General features: G+C 39.9%; 1 protein-coding gene across 2 annotated transcripts in view; it reads right to left on the bottom strand.

The window, feature by feature from the left end:
• Positions 1 to 11,279, bottom strand: part of NAAT1 (Nutrient Amino Acid Transporter 1) — a 108,286-nt gene extending 97,007 nt beyond the window's left edge. For both annotated transcript variants that reach the window (XM_067150129.2, XM_067150130.2), the window contains exon 1: positions 11,185 to 11,279. In XM_067150129.2, the coding sequence (XP_067006230.2) occupies positions 11,185 to 11,202 (18 nt within the window). In that variant the 5' untranslated portion in view covers positions 11,203 to 11,279. The remainder of the gene's footprint in view (positions 1 to 11,184) is intronic.
• Positions 11,280 to 26,257: the final 14,978 nt, after the last annotated feature.

Genomic DNA, 26,257 nt, shown 5'->3' with positions numbered 1-26,257 from the left:
CCCTCATACCACTTTTCAAATTTCGTGGCAGAGCCGGGAATCGAACCCGGGCCTCCGGGGGTGGCAGCTAATCACGCTAACCACTACACCACAGAGGCGGACGATTGAAGTGATGGCAATTGAAATTTAAGAAGCAAGACTTGGCTCTTAAGATGATGATCACATAATTGTACTACAAAGATTTCCGAGGTTTGAATCCTGATTTTTTGCCAGTAAGCGAGAAGCTGGTTGGTGAACCAGGCGGGATGCATCCTGTAGACGTATCCATAAAATGGTAGGTGCCTCTTCCTGGCCACGTCCGTGATTTATTTTTCACTGTATTTGTAGAGCTCTTGGTTGGGTGGCCTTTTGTATTCAGAAACCAGGTGTTGGATCACAAGACATTCTCAGGAGCAGACATGGACTCTCACCACAACTTGGTGGTCATGAAATGTCATCTGAAGTTGAAGAAAGTAAGGATTGCAGGAAGATGGGATCTAGATAAGTTGGCTGGTCCTGACATCTTCCTCAATATTTTATCTCCTGGATATCTAGCTTGTCCGTTAGTCCCTTCCTGTTGAATATTAGACATTCAAAAATTCAAATAAAATTAAAGCAAAAATATATCTTAGTATGGATCTTTAACCGGCAACCGGGTGACTCCCTGGTAGGGCTTCCTTTTAGTGTTAAAGGATATACATTTTTTGATTGTAGATGTTCTTCATCTATTGGTATGCAAGTTCTAGCTTGTTAACTCGAGTTGATAATGCTACTCCTTTGGAGATATTGGGTTCCAGCATTTCTCTCGGTTACTTAAACCTGTTGGTTTCCGTGATCGTTCCCTGCCCCAGATGCAGTGTACAACGAGATTCACTGATGTTTGTGATGTATTGTGTTTTCTCAACTGAAATGTGTATCCCTACCTTTGCTGCTTGTTGTGTGAGAACATTTCTGGCAGAATTAAGGTATGACACATGGCCTAGAGCAGGGCCTCTCAAACGCCCAAAATCTCACGCGTGCAGACAGCGGCGCAGAGCTCCTGTGCACAGTGCATCGGTCCCGCTCGGCTCGGCTCGGACCAATGTTTCGTCTCTGGGCTACTCGGCTAAGCTCGGCTCAACTCGGCTCGGATTTCGAGTGCTACGGAGCAAGTGAGGAAGAGGGAGACAGGGGGAGCGAGCGAGACAGGCGTGGGGAAAGAGAGAGACAGCGCTATTGGTCCAGATCGAGGAGTAGGGGTCTGCACTCTGGTCAACCAAGCGAAGTCGTCTTTTGCACCGAGCACAGTGCATGCATCTAGTGATAAGGAGAGTACGAATTTGGAAAATGTCAAAACAAAATAACCATAGTGTGAGGACGGCGAAGAGAACTACCAATGTAAATCCTATGACTGGAAACTACGTATTACTTCATTGGTATCCAGTGTCCCAGTTGAAATTATTAGGATGTTTACGTATTTCGATAGCTTATCGTATAATCCTCGACCTGGATTGTTTTGTTTGGGTAAGAGTTCGAACACGACATCATGACCCGACCATAGGGCAAATTCAGCTATGGTGGACTTGTCTAGCTGCTTGAGACGAATATTTCTTTGGAGTTCTTTCATACGAGTATCAATGGACTGGCATATTTGGCCGATGTATACCTTGCCGCAAGTACAGGAAATTGACTAAGTCATGTCATATATCTCACTGAACATCTGTCCATGGAAGACATTGCAAATCTATTTTACCACTGCATTACTTCCAGCTATTTATTGTGGGATGGGTAATTTCAAGAATAGGCGGATATTATGGGAAATCCACTTTCGCCAGTCGTGGCTGGTTTCTTCATGGAGCATTTTGAGGAGCAGGCTATTTCTTCGCCGTCGATCAAGCCGATGATTTGGTGGAGGTGTGTTGACGAAACATTTGAGGTCTGGACAGAAGGACCTGAGAAACTTCACCAATTTCTAAACCACATAAATCTTAAAAATTCTTTAATTAAATTCGCTATGGAAATGGAATCGGGCGGATGCCTTCTTTTCTTGGATGTTCCAGTAAGAAAGAAACAGGACGTATACTTAGGCCACACCATCTATCATAAGCCTACCCACATAAATCGCTACCTCCATGTAGATTCTCACCGCCATCCAGCACAAAAGCAGGGCGTTCTCACGACACTGACCACAAGGGCAAAACGAATTTGTGAGCCATCAGCTATCCAGTAGGAGATGGACATACTCAGAGTCACGTTCAAGGGTAATGGTTACTGCGAGGTACACATTTATAGAGCCCTGCATCCCAGAGAGACGACTAAGCAAAGCTCACAGAATGAAGGAGTGAAGGTAACTGCCTAGCTTGGGGCAAGCACAATATAAAAACCATGTTTGGCACCGTCACAAACATTTCTCACAGTTTAGGTAAAAGCAAGGGCAAATTATCCTAACTATTACACCCTGGGGTGTACAAAATTACCTATACTTGCGGCAAGGTATACATTGGTCAAACATGCTGGTCCATTGGTACTCGTATCAAAGAACACCAAAGGAATATTCGTTCCAACCAGCCAGACAAGTCAGCAATACCTGAGTCATGATGTTGGGTCATGATGTCGTGTTCTAAGATGTTTGAGCTTTTAGCCACACAACACACTTCAGGTCCAGGATTATACAGGAAGCTGTGAAAATACGTAAAAATCCTTATAATTTCAACTGGTACACTAGCTATCAATCAAATATTGCGTGGTTGTCAGCCATTAAGGATTTACGAAGGTAGTTCTCCTCCCTGTCTTTTCTTTATGGTTATTTTGTTTCGGTGTTTTCACAAGATAGTTCACTCTATAGTCCTCTCCGTGTAAGGACGTACCCTAAGGGTGCAACCTTACCCTTTCTCCCCTGTAATATTAAGATATTGATTTATGGTTACTTTTCTTGCTGTTGGGTCTTTTTCAGTGTCGGTAACCATACAGTTTAGGGACCCTACTTGCCGATACGACGTCTTACATTTACCGTTAATCTGGCACGTTGGCAACGTTCAATCACTGCTCTAGCGTGAAGTGCGTGTTGCCACCGCATCGCCGTTAAAGTCACTAGTGATACATTTGCGAGAATATTTAAAGCATATTTTCTTTTTCTGTGGGATTGTAAATCTATTTGGCTAATACCAGGTAAGTAGGATTGTGGCATGTTCGGATAATGCATTTAATAACATAGTTTGTGTGAAATGATGAAAGTGCTCAAATACGCCAGTCTCATGTCTAGATTTACCGGTACATGAAATAACTCTTGCGGGACGAAATTTTGGCAGTAGAACTTATAACATTATTATTTTCAAATCCGCAGTGAACTTGAAAGATGACCTAAATTCCGTTCACGGAGCTTGGCACATTAGTATTCCTATATGTTTCCTGATAAGCTTGAAGATATAACCAGCCTGCAGGCTGAAAATATGCCCAATAATCTCTCTCCTTACTGGTTACCGGTATTGAAGAGAGAAGGAAATATTCGCGCAAAAGAAAGGGAAGTCATTGGATGTCTGGAACTTTTGAAAATCACACTGCAAAGACTTATTAAATAAATTGCATCGTTTAACACGCCCCTCTTTTCAAGAATATGGTTATAGTACGCCTACTGTATATCAAAATAAAGACAGATAATTTAAGTGACAAAGTGTGTTTATTTCCTTAATTCCTCATTGAGGAGATATTCATAATTATCTTGATTTATTTCATCTTATCTTTTATCATTTACTAGGGTAGGGAAACATTCATTATCGGTGTTTACATTGAGGTTAGTTTGTTATGGTTATGTCTGATGATTTTAATATGTAACCAGGCAGGTTGGCAGCAGTGTTCAGCCTTTACAAAAAAGAGAAAAGAAGAGCATCGGGCGGCGATATTTACTTTCTGGGGTATTTCCTTACGTGGCAATTACTATAGGTTAGGTTTCATACTTTGATAACTTTTGTACATCTTTTTCTGTATTATTATTCTTTTCACTCTCGTGCCTTCCTCATTGTGGTTCGCCCGTCCTTCTGCCCTCCACCACCACTCGTGGCAGCTCACACACTCGATTCTATTTTACTTTTTTTTTCCCCTTGGTACACAATTTTCTTTTCATCTTCAATTCTATCCTACTCGTCTATCATTGCCAGTCTTTCGTTGCACTTTATTTTTATTCATTTTTCTTTTTCTGCCACATTCGTCTATGACTTTGCTGTTTATTCCGCAGCGCACATACTGTACATATTGAACAACAGAAAACTTAATTGGAGCTAAGATAGCGTCGTAATCACATCTATATTCTGAAGGGAAGCGCACAGTGAGCCACCTGGTGACGAACGAGAGTACCACTTTCAATAGACCAAGTGTAAAGCATTCTCAAATTCAAACCTTCATTATCAGAGAAGTTTTCCTCGTGATCAAACAATATTTTCTTTTCAATAATCTTTGTTTAAAACGACACTACCTTTCCTATACACTATTTGACTGCAATTAGGCAAACGATTCACTTTAAGTTAGAAGCTTACTTAACAAAAAATGCTTGTTGTTTTTTTTTACTTCAATAAGAATGATGAAATGTACGCAAATAGAGGGTTTAAAATATATTTTAATTGCAATTATTCCGTACAGCCCCTGAAGACTCTTGCAGGTGGAAAGTGAAAACTTTCACTATCTATAACATCGGCTCAAAGTGAGATATCGGACGCCTTCCCTCCACTACTCCTCAGAAATTAACTTGGTGGTGTAAGATTACTGAATCTCAGGGAATGTGTTTCTCCGGAAGTGGATATTTCGTTTCTATATTTTCCAACTTCAAGCAAGCAACCTTGGAGTTTTACGTGCCTTGATCTCTCTATTGTAGCTACTGTGTGGAGATGAGAAGAATGCGAGCATGAGGAATGTGACCTGCAAGCACGAACTTCCTGTTCTGCCCAGACAGATCGGTTATTATCTGCTACATAAAAACATTGACTCACACTTTGCAGTTTGCTGGATTACAACTGACAAGAGCGAACAGCTTCCAGTAGAAAATAATATAAAGTCTCCTGGGTAGTAGTGAAGTTGCTATGGTAACCATTGCGTCACTGGCTCTGCTGGTGAAACTCCCTTCGCCCCGTGCCTCACCAGGCATGTGCATTCTTCTGATCTCCCAACCTTCAAGTTTACGTTGAACCTACACCAAAAAGACACGTTTTCTGACTTAATGACGGGTGATCAAACCCAAGTCTTTCCGGGTGAACCAAACACGCATTTGCTGCTTCAGATAGACAACACTTTAAAACATTTTAATAGGTATTGGAATTAGATTCCGTCACCATATTTTGCGCCTAAATTCTGTACTGCTGACATACGTATTTGAAACCACCCTCTCCTGAATACGCGCTTACAGTACACAACCAGTACCTGAGAAAAGGGGAACGGGAGGTAAAATTCTTAGGATAGGAAACATCAAAGTGAGGGTCAGTGGATACGCAGGGTAAGAAAAAATACGAGGTGGCATAGAAAGAAAAGTAATTTCTTGGAAAAGACAAGAAGTCTGTGTTAGAAGGTGTTTAAAAAGTTGGGAACATAGAAAGAAAATAATTAGAGCAGAATGTCCGACTCGTTGGCTGAACGGTCAGCGTACTGGACATCGGTTCAGAGGGTCCCGGGTTAGATTCCCGGCCGGGTCAGGGATTTTAACCTTAATTGGTTAATTCCAATGGCACGGGGGCTGGGTTTATGTGTTGTCTTCATCATCATTTCATCCTCCTCGCGACGCGCAGGTCGCCTACGGGAGTCAAATAGAAAGACCGCACCTGGCGAGCCGAACCCGTCCTGGGATATCCCGGCACTAAAAGCCATACGACATTTCATTTCATTAGAGCAGAATATAAGTGCGATAGTACAGTAGTAGAATTGTGTTTACTATATGAAAGTATATGTAAATATGTACTGAAATATTAAATAAATGGGAAACGAAAAGGATAATTCGGTGGTTAATAACGTAACTTGAACCATGTGCTTCGGTGAAGAACAGATATTGGCACTTAAAAGAAATGAGAATGTAAAATACATCTATAGGTAATAGATAATGTATAGTATATTCGTATCTTACTTAACCCTCAATTGGTATAATACGTGTGTGAGAGGGCTGCCAAACTTTCCCATGGCCATCGATTTTGGACATCAATATGTAAATGTATCTTTGGAATTTTCCGGTAATTTGTTTCTCATACCGGTTCTTGGTTTCTATATAAGACTGACGTAGCAATCACATGATCATAAAAAAAGATGTTTCCTAGATTTTGAGAAAGAGAGGAAGGTCCACTTTTTCGGAGCTTTCTTTTTTATTCTCTTCTGGGTTGTATTTTTTCTTTTAAGTTTTGCTGTGAGGTGAATGAAAGCATATTTTAAAATAATTGTGACCCGTTGCGTGGAAAGGGACCTAAGTTGAATTTTTTATTTTTGAGATTTTTGTGGTTCTAAAATTAGCATAAGATACTGAGCATTAAAAAAAGAGTTCTTGCATCTAGGTGCAATACTTCAGAAGATATTAATTATTGACTGTTGCTATTAAGAAAACTGTATTTTGAGATAGACGCAAATACAGTTTTCATTATTTTATTTTTTACCAATGGTGCAAAGTTTTCATGACATCGAGTGATGAAGACTCGAACTGCTATGTGACTTAGTTTGTTAATAAGACACATAAGTAGTGCAAGAAGATAAAACATAAAAATGCAATTTTTACACCCCACACACTTTTGTCCAGTTCTCCTTTGAAATTTCCATTGCCGACTTTGGGTCCCATTCCACGCAACGGGTCACAATTAAGATCAATAAACAACAAAACAATTAAGAAAACCTTGATTAATTTAATAGTAAATATCTGTCTTACAGACATCATAATACCAGTTAAATGTTAACGCTGTGGCATAGTTTTAGAAGGGCCAATGTCAAAAAACCTGTTTTTGAGCTATGAGCATTTGAAGTTTTGCTTATAGTTTTCCAATTATTTTTTTCAACAACTATCTTTAAATAACTTTATACTTTCTTTGTGGAAGCCACCTTATTAAATGCTAATTTTTTCTATCGTATTCTTTAAAAATTGCTAGGTCTCTAATCCCTATTGGTAATCTAACATTATTGGCAAGGGCTTATTTAATTAAACGTTAACTGTTCGTTTAGTACTTAACAGAGACATTGGCCCTTTTACCATATCGCAAGCAAGGATAAAACGCGTTTGTATCAGTTAATATCTCAGTTTCGATAAAAAATGACATTGGCCCTTTTAGAACCAAGCCACAGATATGCTTTGGCCTTTATTTTTTGATTTTTTTTAAAGAATTGCAGTTGGTTAACTCGTTTATTGTCCGATTCGGTAGCGCTATTAGCTGCCGTCCTCGGGGGCCCGGCTTCGATTTCTGGTACTCGCAGTGATTTAAGGAATGATTGGAAGATTGGTATGTGGTTTAAATAGCGCGCGCAGCTCATCTCCATCCGAGGTGTACCTTGAAAGAGTTGTACCACCTCGGGACCAGGACGCGAGTTTGCTTTTAACTCTTCATTAACCGAGCTCGATAGCTGCAGTCACTTAAGTGCGGCCAGTATCCAGCATTCGGGAGATAGTGGGTTCGAACCCCACTGTCGGCAGCCCTGAAGATGGTTTTCCGTGGTTTCCCATTTTCACACCAGGCAAATGCTGGGGCTGTACCTTAATTAATGCCACGGCTGCTTCCTTCCCACTTCCAGCCCTCTCCAGTCCCATCGTTGCCGTAAGACCTATCTGTGTCGGTGCGACGTAAAACAAATAGCAGAAAAAAACCAACTCTTCATTAACATTATTGCGTAACGCATTCCATTTCATTTGGATGTGTGCATTTATTATTGTTTTTACCGGTATTATTATTATTTTTATTACCTATAATTCATAATTTTACAATTGGGTTTATGTGCTTCTCGGTGCAATGTACATGGGAGAAATACTATTCATATTTACAGTAGTACATACGCACATACTGTATACTCCACACATACGAGTACATATTTAAATACAAGATTGAAAAATAAATTTTATAGATATTTATAGGATATTTGCAATACATAAATAGTCAAAATTATTAGTAGATGATTTTCATTAGTCCTCTGTATATGGTAGATGGTTCATGCCAATAAACTTCCTTACTATAAGCCAAGTGGCCAGGATTGCTGCTTTTTTGTATTTCTCTGTAAGTGAGAGGGTGGAGATTAAGTGCTTCAATGCTCCTATGTGGTATCTTTGGTATAATGCCGTTACATTCAATCACTACTGGAATGATGATAACATTGTTGAGTTTCTAGATGTTTTTTTATTTCTGTGACCAGATCTGTGTGCTTTCATATCTTCTCTGTATGTGTTGATTGTAGGCACTTCATTGTTAAAAACTTCTAAGTACCAATGATAAGTAATAGTTATTAGTGCAATAATGGTTAAGTAAAAAGAAGGCCAACCCTTCTTGGAATAACATTTTCGAAAAAGTGCACATGGAGGTTGTGAGCATTAGGGCGGGCTATGTCAATAATGAAGCAGATTTTCTTGATTTTTATCTACAAACGTTATATATGGTCTATTGCAGGTAATATTTTTATAAGTTATTATTATTATTATTATTATTATTATTATTATTATTATTATTATTATTATTATTATTATTATTATTATTATTATTATTATTATTCATTTGCTGGCAAGATGTTTACAGTGCACTATGCCTTCTGGCATGGGCTAGAATTTTTTTTTTACTTTCATTGACCTGTCACAGTCTCCCCCTTGGCTTTGACAATATGAAAGTGACTGAGGTATGAGCGATGCTAGTAATACCATTCCTTATGCAGCCAGTCCCTGTTATGAATGGTGTGAAAATATCGCTCGTAGTGCATGCATTTCAATGGGCACTAATGCCCGAGCAAGTTCTGGCTCAGTGAGGAAAGCAACGGGAAACGGGAAACTACCTCACTCCTCATCTCCCTAGTATGCCTCTTCAGTGACATCTAGGCTATCTATGACAGTTGTTGCAGAAGTTGTGGAGGATCAAACCAGCCTTCGGGCCGAATACCCAACATACATTATTATTATTATTATTATTATTATTATTATTATTATTATTATTATTATTATTATTATTATTAAGCTCATTGCAATGTGTACGTGTGATGAAGCATATGGCTACCATTAATGTAGTATATCCCTCAAGCTATTTTCTATCTACGAATGTCGTATTATGCTGTGTGTTTCTTTAACACCTGAGTTTGCTGGGGGGTGAGGGAAGAAATACGAATGTAAAATAAATCTATGGGAAGAAATAATGTACTCTATATATACTGTACATATATTACTTAACCGTCAAGTAGCATCATATCTGTGTGATATGGCTTTAAATTTGGTTAATGTTTTTGTAACGTTGTTGCTCTGTGAAGTGAAGCTTCCACAGTCTATTCAATATTATTTTTTAGTTGTTTTTTTGTCAGGTTGAATCATGTTGTTGTTTTATGTACCTTATGCACATATTGTCGACGTTTCGTATACACGGGAGTATTCTTTACCAAGGTACATAAACAACAGCACGCTTCAACAGGGAAAATATTTAAATACTCGTAGTACTTTTTGCACTGATAAAACGGGGTGATCAGGATAGGCCATAAAGTTTCGTCGTGTTGATGGTAAAGTATTTTATTGAAATGAAATGGCGTATGGCTTTTAGTGCCGGGAATGTCCGAGGACATGTTCGGCTCGCCAGGTGCAGGTCTTTTGATTTGACTCCCGTAGGCGACCTGAGCGTCGTGATGAGGATGAAATGATGATGAAGACGACAGCGAAATTAACCAATGATGGTTAAAATTCCCGACCCTGCCGGGAATCGAACCCGGGAGTCCTGCGACCAAAAGCCAGCACGCTAACCATTTAGCCATGGAGCCGGACACGTATTTTATTTCCTTATAATGTAGAGCAGCTGACCCCGTAGTCTAGGGGTAGTGAGTCTGCCCCATATTCAGAGGCCCCCGGTTCGATTGCCGGCCAGTTCAGGGATTTTTACCTGTATCTGATGGGCGTTTCGAAAAACACTCAGGCTACACGAGGACAAGCGAGGAGCTATCTGATGGAGAGGTAACAGCTCTGGCCTACAAAGCCAAGAATAACGACCGAGAGGATTCGTCGCGCTGACCACGCATCACCCCGTAATGCAGTTTTCTTAGTAGGCCAAAGCTAATCAGGACTATAGAATTATGAACTGTATGGTGTTTAATAATGCTCCTTTTTACAACAACAAGCAAATAAATGTAGTAGGCCTGTAAACTGAAATGCCCTGCATTTAACGCTACTTCAATATGAAATTTATAGGACAGTAAACTCAATGAAAATAATTCGTAGGAAGTCTTTCCTATCCAATCGTCGCCATAAGACCTATGTCTGTCAGTGCGACGTAAAGCCACTTGTAAAATTGTAATACACTAGTTAAAATGAACTAGTCAAATGAACTAGTGTGTTTGACAGGCTGAAAACCTTTTAAGTTACAGAAAATTAAGTTCAATTTTGTTATTTGACGATTTAATAACTACTTACAAAACACAACATTAGTAGAATTTCCCGCGATGAAAATGAATCTAGTGGGCTGATTAATACTAGTATTTTTTGGCCTGTGAGAAAATATTAAGGGATATATTTATTAATGGCATTTATTTTGTACTTATTTTGTTTCTCTCCATGCTAGGTGCAGGGGAAGCCCGGCTAAATATTCAGTATCTATAAAACTGAAGCTACAGTTTCACTCCAGCGTGAGGTTATCGGCTTATTACATTCTCTTCACAGCTTTATTATGATGGTATAAGTTGTAAATTGTGCAGTAGATTTGTGCAGTAGATCCCTTCGATAGTCACAACAAGAAACTTCAGTAGGTCATATTTATCCTGTTTATTGTATTTGGAAGACAGGCTTCTATAGGATGAGTACTTCTATAATATGTATTACTACTTTTCAGTGTCATTTATTACAGTTACAATTAAGAGAATTAATTTAAAACGTAAGTTATTAATTTTTTTTGAAGTATAAAATAAAAATGAGTAATAGTTTATCCAGTGCATATGTTGATCGTCACGAATAAAATGTGTTCCATATTTTTGCTTTTTAGCCCATTCTCTTCTACATTAAGGCACATTTTAAAATGTGTTTTTTGCCTTGGATTGTATATAAAGTTTGGCACTCACCTGATTGTCGGTCGACATGATGTGTTCACGACGTGCGTCCTCTGCTGACTGCCCCAGCTCAAGTCTAGCGGCGGGCTCAGCTGTCGTAAACGTGATGATCCACAACAAACAATACCGAAGGCAATTTATTTCTTTGGAATATATATGACCTAGGACTAGTAAATCCCGAGAAAAGTCGTTTTATCTGTCGCTATCGCTCTTCCAGATAAGCAACGGGTTGTGTCAGGGTCTGTAGGCCCGGGCCGACGGATTATGACTCAGAAGTTAACAGCCTATGAATCAAAGATATAGTCACGGGATTCAATAGAAAATTAAAAGACAGATGTACGTTATACGATGGAATGAATATCAAATTAGTAATAGTTACAAAGAAAACGATGAAATTCAACCCACCATCATCATCCACCCAGCATTAGGATAAACATCACAAGTATCTTGGGGGTTGGGGGAAGGGTATCTTTCACTGAACACTGTACTTCACCGTTTTCCCACTTGAAAATATTTTGTTGACATTTTTAATTTAGAAATAACGTTTTTGGGAGGGTAAAATATATGGAAAGGAGAAAATCCTTTAAGAATATTTCTGCTTCGTGTTGTGGATTAATATAGTCACATCCTAGTTCGTGAACCATGGACAATGGCTCAGCGGCCTAGTAAATGGTCGTGAGAGTCGCCATACCAGTTGCTATAAAATAGGAGTGGGGATCTCGGGCATATTCTGAGCCATGGCCTTCCTTGTGCTCAGGCGACTAGGGCTATACAATCAATCGGTGGTCCCTAACCTGTCAGAGGAGAGATTATTACCGTAACTGTGTGTACAGTCGAGCCGCTGGCTGTCCGGCCCTGACGTTTCTCAGACAGTGTTGCCGATTTTGAACCATACGATATAAACAAACACACACACCTAAAATATTTCACGTATACGTAGATCAGATTCTGTGTTAATGCGACGGAAATGTGCGAAAATTACCTCTAATATATTGAAAACCAACACTAGTGTAATCATAATAATAAAACGTTCCAATTAAAATTAACTGCACTCCAAAACAGCGTAAATATAACAAAACATTCCAGTCGAAGTTATGCACATTCCAAGAACAGCGTAAAGATAATAACAAAACACTGCAGTCAAAATTAAGCACACTCAGAGGATATAATAACTGTAACTCAAAAACAGTAGGCTATAGACGTAATATAAAATAACAACATGAAAACCGAACTGTGTGAATAGTATCACCGTAATTTTAATAAGTCAGAATTAAAAAACCTGAAAATAGTATCAACGTGGCAATAAAAACGTCACTGTTACAATAAAACTTCAACATGCTCATAGAATAGTAGTGTCGAAATAATAAAATATTGTAATGAAATGAAACAAATTATGTACTCACAGGGACTAATCCAAAGGGAATACGCCACACTCTCCGAAAATATCGGTGTCTTCGTCCTTGTCACTAATATTACTGGAGTCACTGCTATCATCCTCATCCAGGGAAATAATAAGTTCTTCCACTCGACATTCAACAATTCCATCAGCTTCTTTTGCCTTCTGTAAATCTTCCCAGGTGTGACTCACAACACTTTTCCACTTATCCGCTGTAACAAGTTTGACTGCCTCGTGCACTAAGCGTTCAACATCAGTCAGACGGAAAGATTTGTTATTTTCGGCAACATATCCTTTAACTTGTGCCCAAATTAACTCGATTGGATTAAAGTGGCAGTGGTAAGGAGGAAGCCTAATTACCCTATGACCCTGAGCCGTAGCGATGGAGTCCACTTCGTAGGTGCAAAATCTAGGCTTATGGAGTTTTACACTTTGTAGCAGCTCCGCCTTTGTCATTTCTGCAGATATCCCCGGTACATTATTTCCCACCAACCACTGAAGAATGATATCTTTTCTGTCTTTCATTGTCGGTGCTTTGTTTAGTTGCACAGAGTGATAGGGGGCATTGTCCATAACAATTACGGAATTGGGACTTATGTTTGGTAGCAAAGAATTTTTAAACCACGTTGTGAAAGTTATCCCATTCATTTCTTCGTGATAATCACGAGTGCTCTTTGATCTGAAAAGAAGCATAGCTCCCGGAACAAATCCATTAATGCCACCTGCATGAAGCAAAATAAGCCTACTTCCCTTCCCAATAGGTGCTTTGAAAGTCCCTGCTACAGTTTCATCTGTCCAGGCCACCGTTTTAGAATGTCCGGCATTTACCCACGTTTCATCTAACCACACCACTCTATCAGGACTAATCTTCAGAATTTCCCTCAAAAATCTGCCTCGCCATGCTACAATTTCACTTCTCTCCATCGCAGCTTTTCTCCCTGAAAATTTCTTCCAACGAAAGCCAAGTTCTCTCAGTATTTTACTTAAACTGGTCTTTCCTCCACTGAATAAGCGAGATTCTTTCAAAGAGTCAAGTAATTTATCACGCGTGGGAAATTCCCTCCTCTTGTAATAACTATAAATATGTTGCCTTATCGCATCCTTTTGAAATGCATCTAGTGATGTCTTGGGACAATGTCTTGGTCTTCGTTTTTCAGGAGTACGCAGCACTTCAGGAGGTGTATTAAGATCCACTGGACACTTTTCTTTCGTAACACTTTTCACGGTTGTCCTACCTACTTTTAAAGCGTCACAAACTCGATCCACCACTTTTGTAACAGGGAGAAGAGGCCCACCGTTATCACGCTCTTTCTCAAAATATTCACGAAGCCGGTATATAAATTCACGGCTTTGGCTTTTATAACAACTGATTTTTTTCTTAGTCGTTTCCGATGATCCACTGGCCACGTCACAATAACAAAAACAAACGGCTTACACACACAGTGAACGCATACACTTCATGCAGGCTAGCGAGCAACTGAGGCCACGTGTTTCTCTTCAAAGAAGTGGCATCACCGCACTAGCAGTACAAGAGAGTCATGGCGACATGAACGGTGATTGGTGCTTGCTGTTAAATCTTAAATCTGGCGCGCCAGTGACGTCAGGCATTGCAAACCGTGATGATTATTCTACCACTAGCAGAACTCTTAGTATTCTTTGTGGTAACATAACTTTAATTAAAACAATAATATCAAATCGACGAGGGGTGTAGGTTTCAATGATTTAATATTAAAATCATACGGCACATTGTACATTTATAATAGTGTTTTCAAGGTTATATGTATAGTTTTAAATCGCCGCAGGTTGGCAATACTATTCTCTACTCTTATTTTTTCTTTTCATCACAATCTGTCAGGGCCGGTTAGGTAGGGTAGCATCCTGCTTCTCAGAAGTTTTACCGAGCACATTTTAAGCAATCCTCGGACCTATGGGAGTAACAGAGTCCCTCTTCCATTTGACAGGCGAGGGACTCCTTGGAAACAACTTGGCGATCGAAATGGAATTCGATGGGGAGCTGTCAGTATCAATTTGGCGTATGGAAGAACGGAAATAGAACCGGATGAGTCAGCGAAGAGGACGCGTCTCGATGTGTTAAGAGTTGATTGATAACATTTGGGTAAGGCGAAATAACGAGGAAGAGACAGGAGATTATAAAGTGTTCCTAATAGGTGTAAAAAATGGAAGGGCAGAGTGTGGGTTAGGACAGTTCATCAGGAATGCTATTGCATGCAACATAATTCTAGTTTCTGTTAGGCACGTAAATGAGCAAATAATGTGGGCAGACTTATCAGGTGAAGGAAATAGGACAAGAATTGTCTCTCTATTTACCGCGTGAGGGTGCAGGTGAGGATGAAGTTCACAAGTTTTGTGAAGTTCTAAGTGACATCGTAGTCAGGGTCAACAGATAAGTTAATACTAATGAATGATTTCATTGCGAGAGTTGAAAATAGAACTGAAGGATAAGAAAGTTCATGGGTAAATGGGGGGGAAGATATGGAAGCTATCAAGAATGGGGAGCGTTTACTGGACTTCTGTGCTAGTATGGGATTAGCAGTTACAAATAAATCCTTAATTTAAGGCTATTACCGCTGCACATAGGAGGATAACGGCACCAGGTTCTTAATAGACTATATCATAGTCGATTTTGATTTCAGGAATTCCATTAGGAATATGCATATAGTACGAGGAGTTTGTTTTAAAGGCCATTATCTGATCGGTAGTGGACTACGTATCTCTAGATATAAAATAGAGAAAGCGAAATCTGACTGCAGATGAATTAGGGTAGAAAATCTCCAGAACAAGGAAATTAGACAGAAAAATATGGATACGATTAGTCAAAAGTTCCAAACAATAGACAATAAGCAGGTTTAGGGTATAAAAAGAGAATGGGTGGCATACAGGAATGATGTAGTAGAAACAGCAAGGGACAACTGTGGAACAACTGTGTGTAAGGATAGGAAAAGGTGAAAGGGTGAGGCAGCTTGTATACGTGAAAGGAAGGCGTATCAGAAATCGCTTTAAACAAGGACCGATATAGATATAGATGCAGATGAAAGAAACAGAGCGCAATAAATTATTCTTGAATCCAAGAAGAAGTCGTGGGAATATTTCGGTAAGTAATAACTTGGAATGGCTAGGTTGTGCGGCAGGGAAACCTTTCTGGGCATTAATAAAGAATCTTAGAAAGGGATGAAAAAATGGAAATGAATAGTGATTTGGGTAATTCAGGTTAAATCTTAGTACATCACAGGGAATCACTGGACAGGTGAAAGAAATATTTTAAAAATCTTCTGAAAATAAAAGGAAATATTTCTGTTAATATCGCGAACAACCGAGCTCATGGGGGAGAAGGCAATGATGCTAGCGAAATTACGCTTGAGGAAGTGGAAATGATGGTAAATAAACTCCATTGTCATACAGCTTTAGGAATAGATGAAGTTAGATCTGAAAAGGTGAAATATTATGGGACGGCAGGGATGAAATGGCTTCATAGAATAATAAGGTTAGCAGGGAATGTTAGTGAAGTGCCTTCCCATTGGATGAAAGCAGTAATTGCACCTATGTATAAGCAAGGAAACAGGAAGTATTGCAACAACTATCGAAGTATTTCATTGATCAGTATACCAGGCAAGGCGTTCATTGGCATTTTGCAAGGAAGAGTGTGAATGACGGTTGAGGGGAAGTTAGATGAAAACCAATGTGGTTTCAGACCACAGAGGGGCTGTCATAGTCAGAATTTTCAGTATGAGCTAAGTACTTGAAAAATGCTACGAGAGGAATAGACAGTTATGTTTCGTAGACCTAGAAAAACCATGAAATCATTTAGAAACGTCCTTTCACCATGTAACTATGTTAATGTGTCATACCCCGTGACCGGATGTAACGAAGAGGGGAATCATTGCATAAAACTAGGTAACAGTGCAGTAATTAATGTCTTAAACAGCGAACCGGTTAACGTATGTACTTTGCTCTCGTCGTACTACCAGCATGTTTCCAGCAGTGCTCTGTAGCGGACTGAGGAAAAAGATGTTAGCAGTACTGGGGGATTATAGGATTAGGGATGGATTATTAAGAGCATTCAAAGGTATTATCTTGACAATTGAGCTGCAGTGAGAACTGATGTTAGAATGAGTTCTTGGTTCAAGGTTCTTACAGGGGTTACACAAGCCTGTGATATTTCACGTTGTTCATAGATTACATGGATCATCTGGTGAAAGGTATAAAGGTGCAGGAAGGGGATCATTTAGATGGAAATGTAGTAAGCAGTTTGGCCTATGCCGATTACTTGGTCTTAATGGCAGGCTATGCTGAAATCCTGCAATTAGCCTTTCCAAGACTAATGTCAGTACAGTAGAAATCTAAGAGCGTTGAATGTCAGATTGGATAAAAAAGCTGGAACAGGTAGATCTCTTCAAGTATTTAGGATATGCATTCTCTCAGAATTGCAGTATAGAAAGTGAAATTGAAGCAAGGTGCAGCAAAAATAATGCAGTGAGCTTACGTTTAAAATCAACGGTGTTCTGTAGGAAGGAAGTCAGCTCCCGGACGAAACTATATTTACACTGGCCTGTTTTCAGATAAGTTTTGCTTTGCGGTAGTGAAAGATGGGTGGACTCAGGATATCTTATTCATAAGTTAGAAGTAGCAGTTAGGAACAATGACCCTGAATGAGGAGATAAAGGCCAAGTTAGGAATGAGGTCGATTGATGAAGTTGTACCTATAAACTGCCTTGGGTGGTGGGGCCATGTGAAGCGAATTGAGGAGGATAGGTTACATAGGAGAATAATGGATTCGGTCATGGAGGTCAAGGGAAGGGGACCAAGACGTCGATAATTAGACGGTTTCTAATGACTTGAAGATAAACTGTATATAATTAAACGGGGCCACGGAGCTATACTAGACTTAACTAAAGTTGGCGTCTGACAGGTAAGGTTGGAGAGAGGAGCACTGCACGTGCCATTTCACGATGTTGCCACATTCCAGCATTCCTTTCTACACACTCTTACCCCTCGCTTCCGGCTCACTTGTTCCCTCCTTCATTCTGACCGCTGTGATCTGTTGTAGACTACCTGGCCAGGCGGTGTCGTCCCATTTGCGATAACTCTTATACAAACAATCAGGTTCTTATTAGTGACAGTGACAGGTTTGGCAACTCCCAGCAAAACGAGCTGCCCTGAAGTTTTATTTCCATGGCAACCGCAGTAGCCCCACCCTCGTTTCCATGGCAACCATCAGCCACTCCCTTTATACCGCCTCGTCAGGCAGTAAACGGACCTCCCTCTAAGAAATGTCAGACACCAACTCTTATTATTAGCAGTATAGTTACGAATAGACGTAGTAAATTCACAGAGGTTTGCACACTGGACGCTCAAAGGCATGAAAATGAAAACCTACAACCTGTTTTCCAGTCATTGATCGGGTCAGGAATGTCATGAATGAAGCAGATATAGGCTGTTAGTACGATGGGGTCGCCACTCCCAAAGTGATTTATTAATGACTGACAGATGCAATGAAATGAGAATGGAGAGTGTTGCTGGAATGAAAGGTGACAGGGAAAACCGGACTACCCGGAGAAAAACCTGTCCCGCCTCCGCTTTGTCCAGCACAAATCTCACATGGAGCGACCGGGATTTGAACCACGGTATCCAGCGGGGAGAGGCCGACGCGCTGCCGTCTGAGCCACGGAGGCTCTTGCACAAAGGCATAACAGTCTATAATGAAGATGTAGCCTATGTGTGTATGAGTGTACGCATTTTTTGAAAGGGACCATTCAGTCACGCTGATTGGAGAAAGTTTTCCATTATTTAATACCTACAGTAAGAGTGGAAAAAGTAAAATGTTTTAAACAGTTCATAAATAACTCTTTAGAAAGGGAACGGCAACTCTTATACATTGTGATTCAGCAGCCCCTTCCAATATCGTTTGCTGCAGCCCAACTAACATACACATGGTTATAGGGGTGCTATTCTTCTGCAGGCGTACTGTATAGTACTAATGTTCAGTGAGCACATTTTGCACACGATTCTGAACCCTAGCGAAATGTTATATCATCCATTCACAAAAACTGACGCCTTGAAATCATGTAACTATGTTAATGTATCGTGCCTCGTGACCGGATGTAACGAAGAGGGGAATCATTGCATAAAACTAGGTAACAGTGCAGTAATTAATGTCTTAAACAGCGAACCGGATGGCGTATGTACTTTGCTCTCGTCGTACTACCAGCATGTTTACAGCAGTGCTGTGTAGGCATTAGGCGTTCGTCTAGCAACCGACGGAATGTGCCAGCGGCGGTTTGAATCCTGAATCGTTCAAATGTTTTTGCATCGGTATGATGTTTGGATACGTACGGCGCGCTGGGCAGCTTATAGCAAGTATTAGGTTTACTGTGGTCACAATATCAATTTAGTGTTTCGCCGGCGTGTCAGGTTCATATGATCAAGAAGGCACACGCACGTCTTCCAGTGTTTAATCCGAATATAACATTATGACGTCCTATCTGGCGAGGTGGTAAATACCAAGATATCCGGTTGTGTTGTCTGAGCGTACCGGCAAGGCAGATGTTTTCGGGACGGAATGAATATTGTGGGTTGCATAAAACTATATTGGAAGAGAAGGCTGAATCATGCTGTATACCGCTCACAATTTTAAACACAAATGGAGCAACTTACATTCAAAGTATTCAGTCAAATATTCCGTTTAATCTATTTCTAGCTGGACGTTTCTCTACATTACATACATGTGAGGAACGTCTTTCGGAAGTTTGTTTCCCTCGGAAAGGGACAGGGCGGCATCAGACGTTAAACTAGTTTTGCATCGACAAATTCTAAGGCTGACAACCACAGAAATAAAAACACACTGAGAGAGCCGCACAATCACTGGAGTCCTGGTTGGTGCGGCCGGCTCCCTCCCTTCATACAACGACCACTGGAATAACCACGGGAAATTCCACAGGACTATTCCTTTCACTTCAAAAATTGCACTTGCCCGCTAGCCCCACTTCCTATCAGTTACGCTTCGTGTGTCAGTTTCTAGTTGTGCTTGATATGGAAGTTTCAAAGAACAGTCACAGGAAGCCCTAACCTAACCTGAACACATCTGATGGACTCGCAGAGTCAGTGTAACACTTTCCCCGTACGTAGCTGGCCTGTGGAACACTGCTGGACTTAAATAGTAAAGAGAGGTGGTGGGGAAAACCCTCAGGAGTACTCCATAATGAGAACGGCCCCTTCTGGAGGCGATTGTCCGTGGTGAACGGCTGGACTGTAAGCGATTTTCACACATTTTAATCTGAGACCGATTGACACTACTGGGGATTGACAGGTCACCTAGCCCGTGGGCCAGGTGGGAGGGAGTTGTAGAGCTCCTGTAGCTGAGCTGAGATCAGGATATAATATCCTTCAAACGTTACGTGGAACAACACAGCATTCCACAGCATCCACCTTAAGTTCGTCAGCCCTTCGTCTGCGGCAAAATCCTGCAGCCCTTTTTGGATGAATAGTTGCTACAATACGCTGATACATGTTGAACTTCATCCGAAAATGCAAACTCTAACTGGCGCAACTCTAACATTCTAGCTACCGGTCCTGAGCCACGGTTCCCCACCTAATCTGAGAAGGAAAAATGCCCTTGTAAGGGAACGTAAGATGATCGACAACCATCAGCTACCAATACGAGGTGTGTTCAATAAAAGACCGAACTGTGGCTAGAAAAACTTTATTATGTAGCTTACATCATTTCACAGACTGTCCCCTTCAAAATAGTCCCCTGCACTATCAACAGCGTGTTGCCAACGTTTCTTCCACTTTTGGAATGCTTCCTGGAATGCACTTTCTTTGATGGCGCGAAGTTGCCTCGTCGCATTCTCCTTGATCTCTTCAATGTCTTGGAAACGATGTCCTTTCAAGGTGGTTTTCAAATTGGGGAATAAGAAAAAGTCTGACAATGCCTTTCCAATCAAAAAACACAATCAGCATCACCTTGATGTTTGAACGACTCATTCGTGCTTTTTTCGGTCGAGGAGAACCTTTCCCCACCCACTGTGATGCAGCAGAAGCAGAACTTCACGCACACGCGTTGTTCCTCAAGCTGTTTCATTATAGAATTCGACGAACATGTGACACACGCAATCACTTCAGAGGCTCTAACTCAACTGATAATGCAGGCAATGGAATGCGGAAAGCAGTGGTCTGTTGTCAGAAGTTGCCGCTAGGCGCCGCCACAGTCACAACTCGCTCAATGTTGCGGTTTGCGCGCAATTTACAAAGTTCGGTCTTTTTTTGAACACACCTCGTACATAAGGACATTACTGTCTCTGGAATCAACAGGCTCCGTTTCGGATATCATGCACTTAAAACGGCTAGTGTTGTGGTTGAAGAAAAATCCAACCTTCGTCAGGTCTCGTGGCAAGAATCGTGCTATAGCACCCCACCACATGCCCATAGATTTCTCCGTGTAGGTAACAAATCATAGGAACGTGAACTGTTTCGCGGCGTGGCCGACACTGGATAGATTCCGAACTAGTCATAGGAATTGTGCTGATACGCTTCACAAGTGGAGAAGGGTGTCTATCGTGGAGTATAATGCAGGTTCCCAACGCAGACAGTACAGCATGCCATTAAGGGTCTTCTCTGAGTTCTTATCCTGGAAAGCCAAATTATTTCTTGGTCACTGTACCGGAAACGATAGGATATAACATAAATTATTTGTACATTTATATGTATTGTTATTAAAAATTAATTTTGCTTTAATGTTTAATATGTAATAATGATGTTTAATGCCATACGCTTAATAATAATGTCCAGTATCAGGCCTAGAGGGCTGATGTTGTCTCTTGACATCTCATTCGGAGTTCCCCAATGGATAGTCTGCCTCGCGGTACACAATGAAGTATAGTACGCGAACCTTTTCTTGAGCCCTGAACTCCATAGTGCTGAATGGGAACTGGGGCTCAAGAAAAGGTTCGCGTACTATATATGAGTTGCTATTCTGGACGTTTCCATTGGACGGACATGCTGAAGCCCGTTATGTCTGTAAAACTGCACTATGTGTTTAATGTTGGAGCTATTTTCAATTATTCTCTGATTACCTGTCCATTCCTTCTATGACCTAGCGAACTTTTCTCTGGTGTTATAAGAGCTCCAGAAATTATCTAGAGAGAATATGAAGTTAGAGTTGTATTTAGTTTGACTATTTAGCGAATACATTATTATTATTATTATTATTATTATTATTATTATTATTATTATTATTATTATTATTATTATTATTATTATTATTATTATTATTATTATTATTATTAAATCTGTTTACCTTGCAGGGTTGGTTTTCCCCTGGACTCAGCAAGGGATCCCACCTGTACCGCCTCAAGGGCAGTGTCCTGGAACGTGAGACATTTGGTCGGGGATACAACTGGAAGGGCCAGGCGGTCTCACCTACTATGCTAAACAGGTACCTTGTCGGGGGATAGGAAGACTGAAAGGGATAGACAAAGAAGATGAAAGGAAGCGGTCTTGGCCTCAAGATGGGTACTACCCCGGCATTTGCCTGGAGAAGATGTAGGAAACCATAGAAAACCACTTCGAGGATGGCTGAGGTGGGAATCTACTCAGTGGCTGAGTGGATCCCGTTCTAGTCCTTGTACCACTTTTCAAATTTGTGGCAGAGTCATTGCTGATAACCTTCATACTTCAGACCTCTTTTATTTTCCCTCTCGTTAGTGTTAAAGAGAGGTTGGTTGCCCAGTTGTACCTCCTCTTAAGACAATCACCACCACTAATAATCATCATCATCATAATCATATGCAGCCAGTTCCAGTTATAAATAGCATAGGGGTATCATTTTAGGTTCGGTTGGTGGGAGGTGTCACTTTGAGGGTAGGTTTGTGGATATGTTTCTCTGTACTTGGCGCACTGACATGTGATATCAACCTCTAACTCAGCGAGAAAGTCAAGGGAAAACTAACTCATTCCCATTTCCTAGAATGTTTATATTTTCAACAGCAGCTTCGCATTTTAACATCAGGTATGAAACCCTCGGTGGCATTTTGGAATAGTGTAGTAGTGATAAATGGTAAAAGTATGCCCCAGTCCACTGTGAATCTTGGAGGATACGCTGATGCAAATATGTTGTGAGTCATAGAGGCACTGAAATAAATAAAAAAACTTCTCGAAAAGGGTCACATTTATGTTTACTAGAACCAGTTCTTGGATCACTCAAGTATTCCTTCATTGAAGTGATCAAGAGCTGGCCCAAGGTGGAAAGCAACCACTGGTATATATTTTGGGAAGCTATTTATTAAAAAGGACCATATGAGAAAGTAACTAAAGCACTAATTATGTGAATAATTCAGTTTTGCTAGTAGCACTCCTCACAGGACACATGTGAAGATGCATTCAAATAAAATGGCAATTGGGAAGAGCAACCTAGAATGTGTGTTATAAGTGAAGGGGATACACTAGAAGCTACCCGTCCTGACACAAATAAAGTTAATAGATAATTCTTGTAGTGACCAGCGACAGATTATGGAATTCCCTGCCGCTGGTTATCAAATTTGAAGGTCACCTGGCGCGGCGGAATGCATTTCCGCAAAACAGCCTAGCTTTACCGCAAAACTTCCTATTTTCATTACCACAAAATTGCACATATCTTTACCGCGACATATTAGAAACCACTACCGCAAATATAAACTGTACAACAGCTTACCTTTAACAGCACAGTGCTCGCCCCGGTGAAATACTTGTCCTGGAGTGGAATAGGCTGGAACCGATGTGCAATTTCTTTCACGTACTTCAGTAACGATAATTCACCACGTTGATATTTGTTCCAAAATTCAGTAACAACACGATGATTTTCTCGGTCATGTATAGGCTATTTATTTTTCTTTTGTGATGCACTGTGTTAAAGTAAAGATAAGTTTCACTTTGCAATTGTTTTAAAGCTTCTGTAAACTAGTGGGTAGAAGGATGGGGTTCACAAAATTGTTGTTTTAAATGTCGATGAAAGGACTCCTCACCATTTGTGTTATGATTATATCCGTTGTTACATTGGCCCATAAATTAGGGGGAAAGTTAACACTTCACTTACATTGTTTTCAAGTACATAGTCTAGAAATAAAAATAACTGATTGAGATTGGAAGCAATACTATGCAAATCTACGAATGCATCCCCGACTGTGCTTGGAGGTAGAAATCTTTTGCGGTAATGAGTATTTTTTGTGGTAATGTATATTATTTATGCGGAATGTCTTGAATGTTTTTTCTCATTTGCTATCTAGCCACCTGCCGTACTAACTACTGAGGACAATTGACTGAATGGTTGTATCATGAATGAGTGTGTGTCTGAGGAATAATGTTTAACTACAGCGGCAAGAAAAAAACTTACTAGGTTATATATGTATAGTATGTGCACAAGGAAGGACAAAGGGAAGACAAGTTTCCTTCAAAACGTTTTTAATGAAACCAGACCTTCGTCGAGGTGTATTTAATGTGTGGTATACTGTGATAACTACGGGATACGTATGTATTGAACGGCGACAGAAATGATGAGAATCAAGGGTGAGGAGAGAATGGAAGTGTACTAAAGGTGCGGGAATACAGATACTTTGGAATTGTCATGACAGAGGACTGGGGATGTGAAAAGGAAATAAGTGCAGAGATTGGAGTGGGAACGGAAGTCTCATAAAGAAACGAAGGCTGCTGACTTACTGGAGAATGCGCTTAGGATTAAGGAAACGACTCGCTAAATGTTACACCTGGAGTATGCTGTTGTACGGATCAGAGGACTAGACCATGAAGAAAAGTGAGATGCTGAGACTGGAAGTCTTTGAGAAGTGTGCATGGAGAAGGATTATTAAAATGAAATAGAGATATGATTACGAACAAGGAGAAAGGAAAAGAAGAGAGGAGTTAAATGAGAAGAGAGACCAAACGGCAGAAGACCTAGTTAGGACATATAATATGAGACAATGGTAGTTCGTTGAATGACGTTCTGGAAGGAGCTGTAGAGAGAGAGAAGAAGAGAAGACGAAGGAAGACAAAATTCCTAGCTGACTTGAAAGTCGGAAGTTACGAGAACGTGAAAAGGAAGTACAAGGTAGTGAACAATGGAAGAATAGATAGCACACTGCACCTGAAGTTCTGCAGAACAATGGTAATGATACAAAGAGTAAAAGTGAAAAGAAAAAGTGCATATGATTAAACATTCTACATTTACATTCAAGTGAAATATTTTTTGGGAATTTGAAGTTAGTATAAAAAATTAACCTTAAGAATAGAGAGGAATACACCTGTAATTCTCCAGATAAATAGATACGAGTAGAGTTACGTAAACACCTAAACTTATTTGACTGCTAAGTGTTAAGCGTCTGCGTTTACATGCAGTTCTGATAAAATGATTAGCGTTGAGTTCTCATTGGTCCAGGTAGAGTCGTCTTAAGCTTATAGGTAGCACAATGTCACGTGACGTAAAGGACTTATGTACATCGTGTTTTTGGATCAATCCGATAATGTGTGGAGGGTATAGACAGTGTACTTTTCAGTGAAACAAGTTTGTAACAAACGTTATTTTATTCACAGAATTATAAAAAAATACAAATCGTGAATTACATCTCTCTTCATGCACATCAGGATTTCATTTCAGAATGACAAGCTTGTACTTTTTAAGGATTAGTTTTTATCACGCTTTTCTTCCTTCATATCATTTTCTACAAAAATTATCTGGCATTCCTGAAATCTATATTGTAGTGATATAATCTGTGATTCAGTAGTATTATATTGTTAAGAAGGAACACCCCAATTTAGATTTGATGGCAAGGAAACAAGCAAAATGGGCAAGGCACTAATTTAGACTTTATGGACGCTAACGTTGTTTTGCAACGGTTTTCCGAAAACCTCGCAGTAAATGCTGGAGTAGAGGCAAAGGAGGACGTAATTAAGATAAGTTCCAGATTTCAAGTTCCTAAGTATTAAACATAAATAAATATTCTAAATATTTGAGTGTAATTTGATAGAATCGGATGATGTTCTTTCAAGAACTAAACATCATTTATTAATAGAATGTTGTATTCCTTGTTTAATAATGTATTTTTACATGTGTGTTATAGTGCAATATTTCTATTTAGCTTGTGTGTTCGACAGACTGGAAAGATTTTTAAGTTACATTCAGTTGTATTAAGGATGAAGATTGCTGGTATGTTTTCTTTGACCACAAGACACGATTGGCAATCTTTATTTTTTCACAGTCCTCACGTTATACGGGTGTTTTCCTCGTGGAATCCAGTTGTTATTGTTTCGTTTGATCATGGACTACTTAACGTATCTTATTTACCCGAAAAACAAAGTTAGTGTCCATAAATACTAAATTGGTGCCTTACACATTTCGTTTGTTACTTTGTCCAATAAACTAGATTAGTGTGTTATATAGTTCATGTGTTCCTTTGTCCTCAAAACACAAATTAATGAGTTACCCAGTCACTTTGTTTCTTAGTGCACTAAACCTAAATTGGTGTGTCACCCAGTTCGCAATATCTAAATCAATCAGTTACCAAGTTCGTTTGTTTCCTTGTCTACAAAATCTAAATTGGTGTGTCCACAGAACCAATCTTACGGTAAAAAATGCTCCTTGTGAATAAAATTGACTCTGGTAACAGTAAATTTCCAGTTACTTTACGATTTTGGGAAAAAGGGAAA

Source organism: Anabrus simplex, chromosome 6 (genome assembly GCF_040414725.1).
Source record: "Anabrus simplex isolate iqAnaSimp1 chromosome 6, ASM4041472v1, whole genome shotgun sequence".
In the NCBI taxonomy this organism is placed as follows: domain Eukaryota; kingdom Metazoa; phylum Arthropoda; class Insecta; order Orthoptera; family Tettigoniidae; genus Anabrus; species Anabrus simplex.
This window is presented reverse-complemented; position numbering and strand designations above follow the sequence as displayed.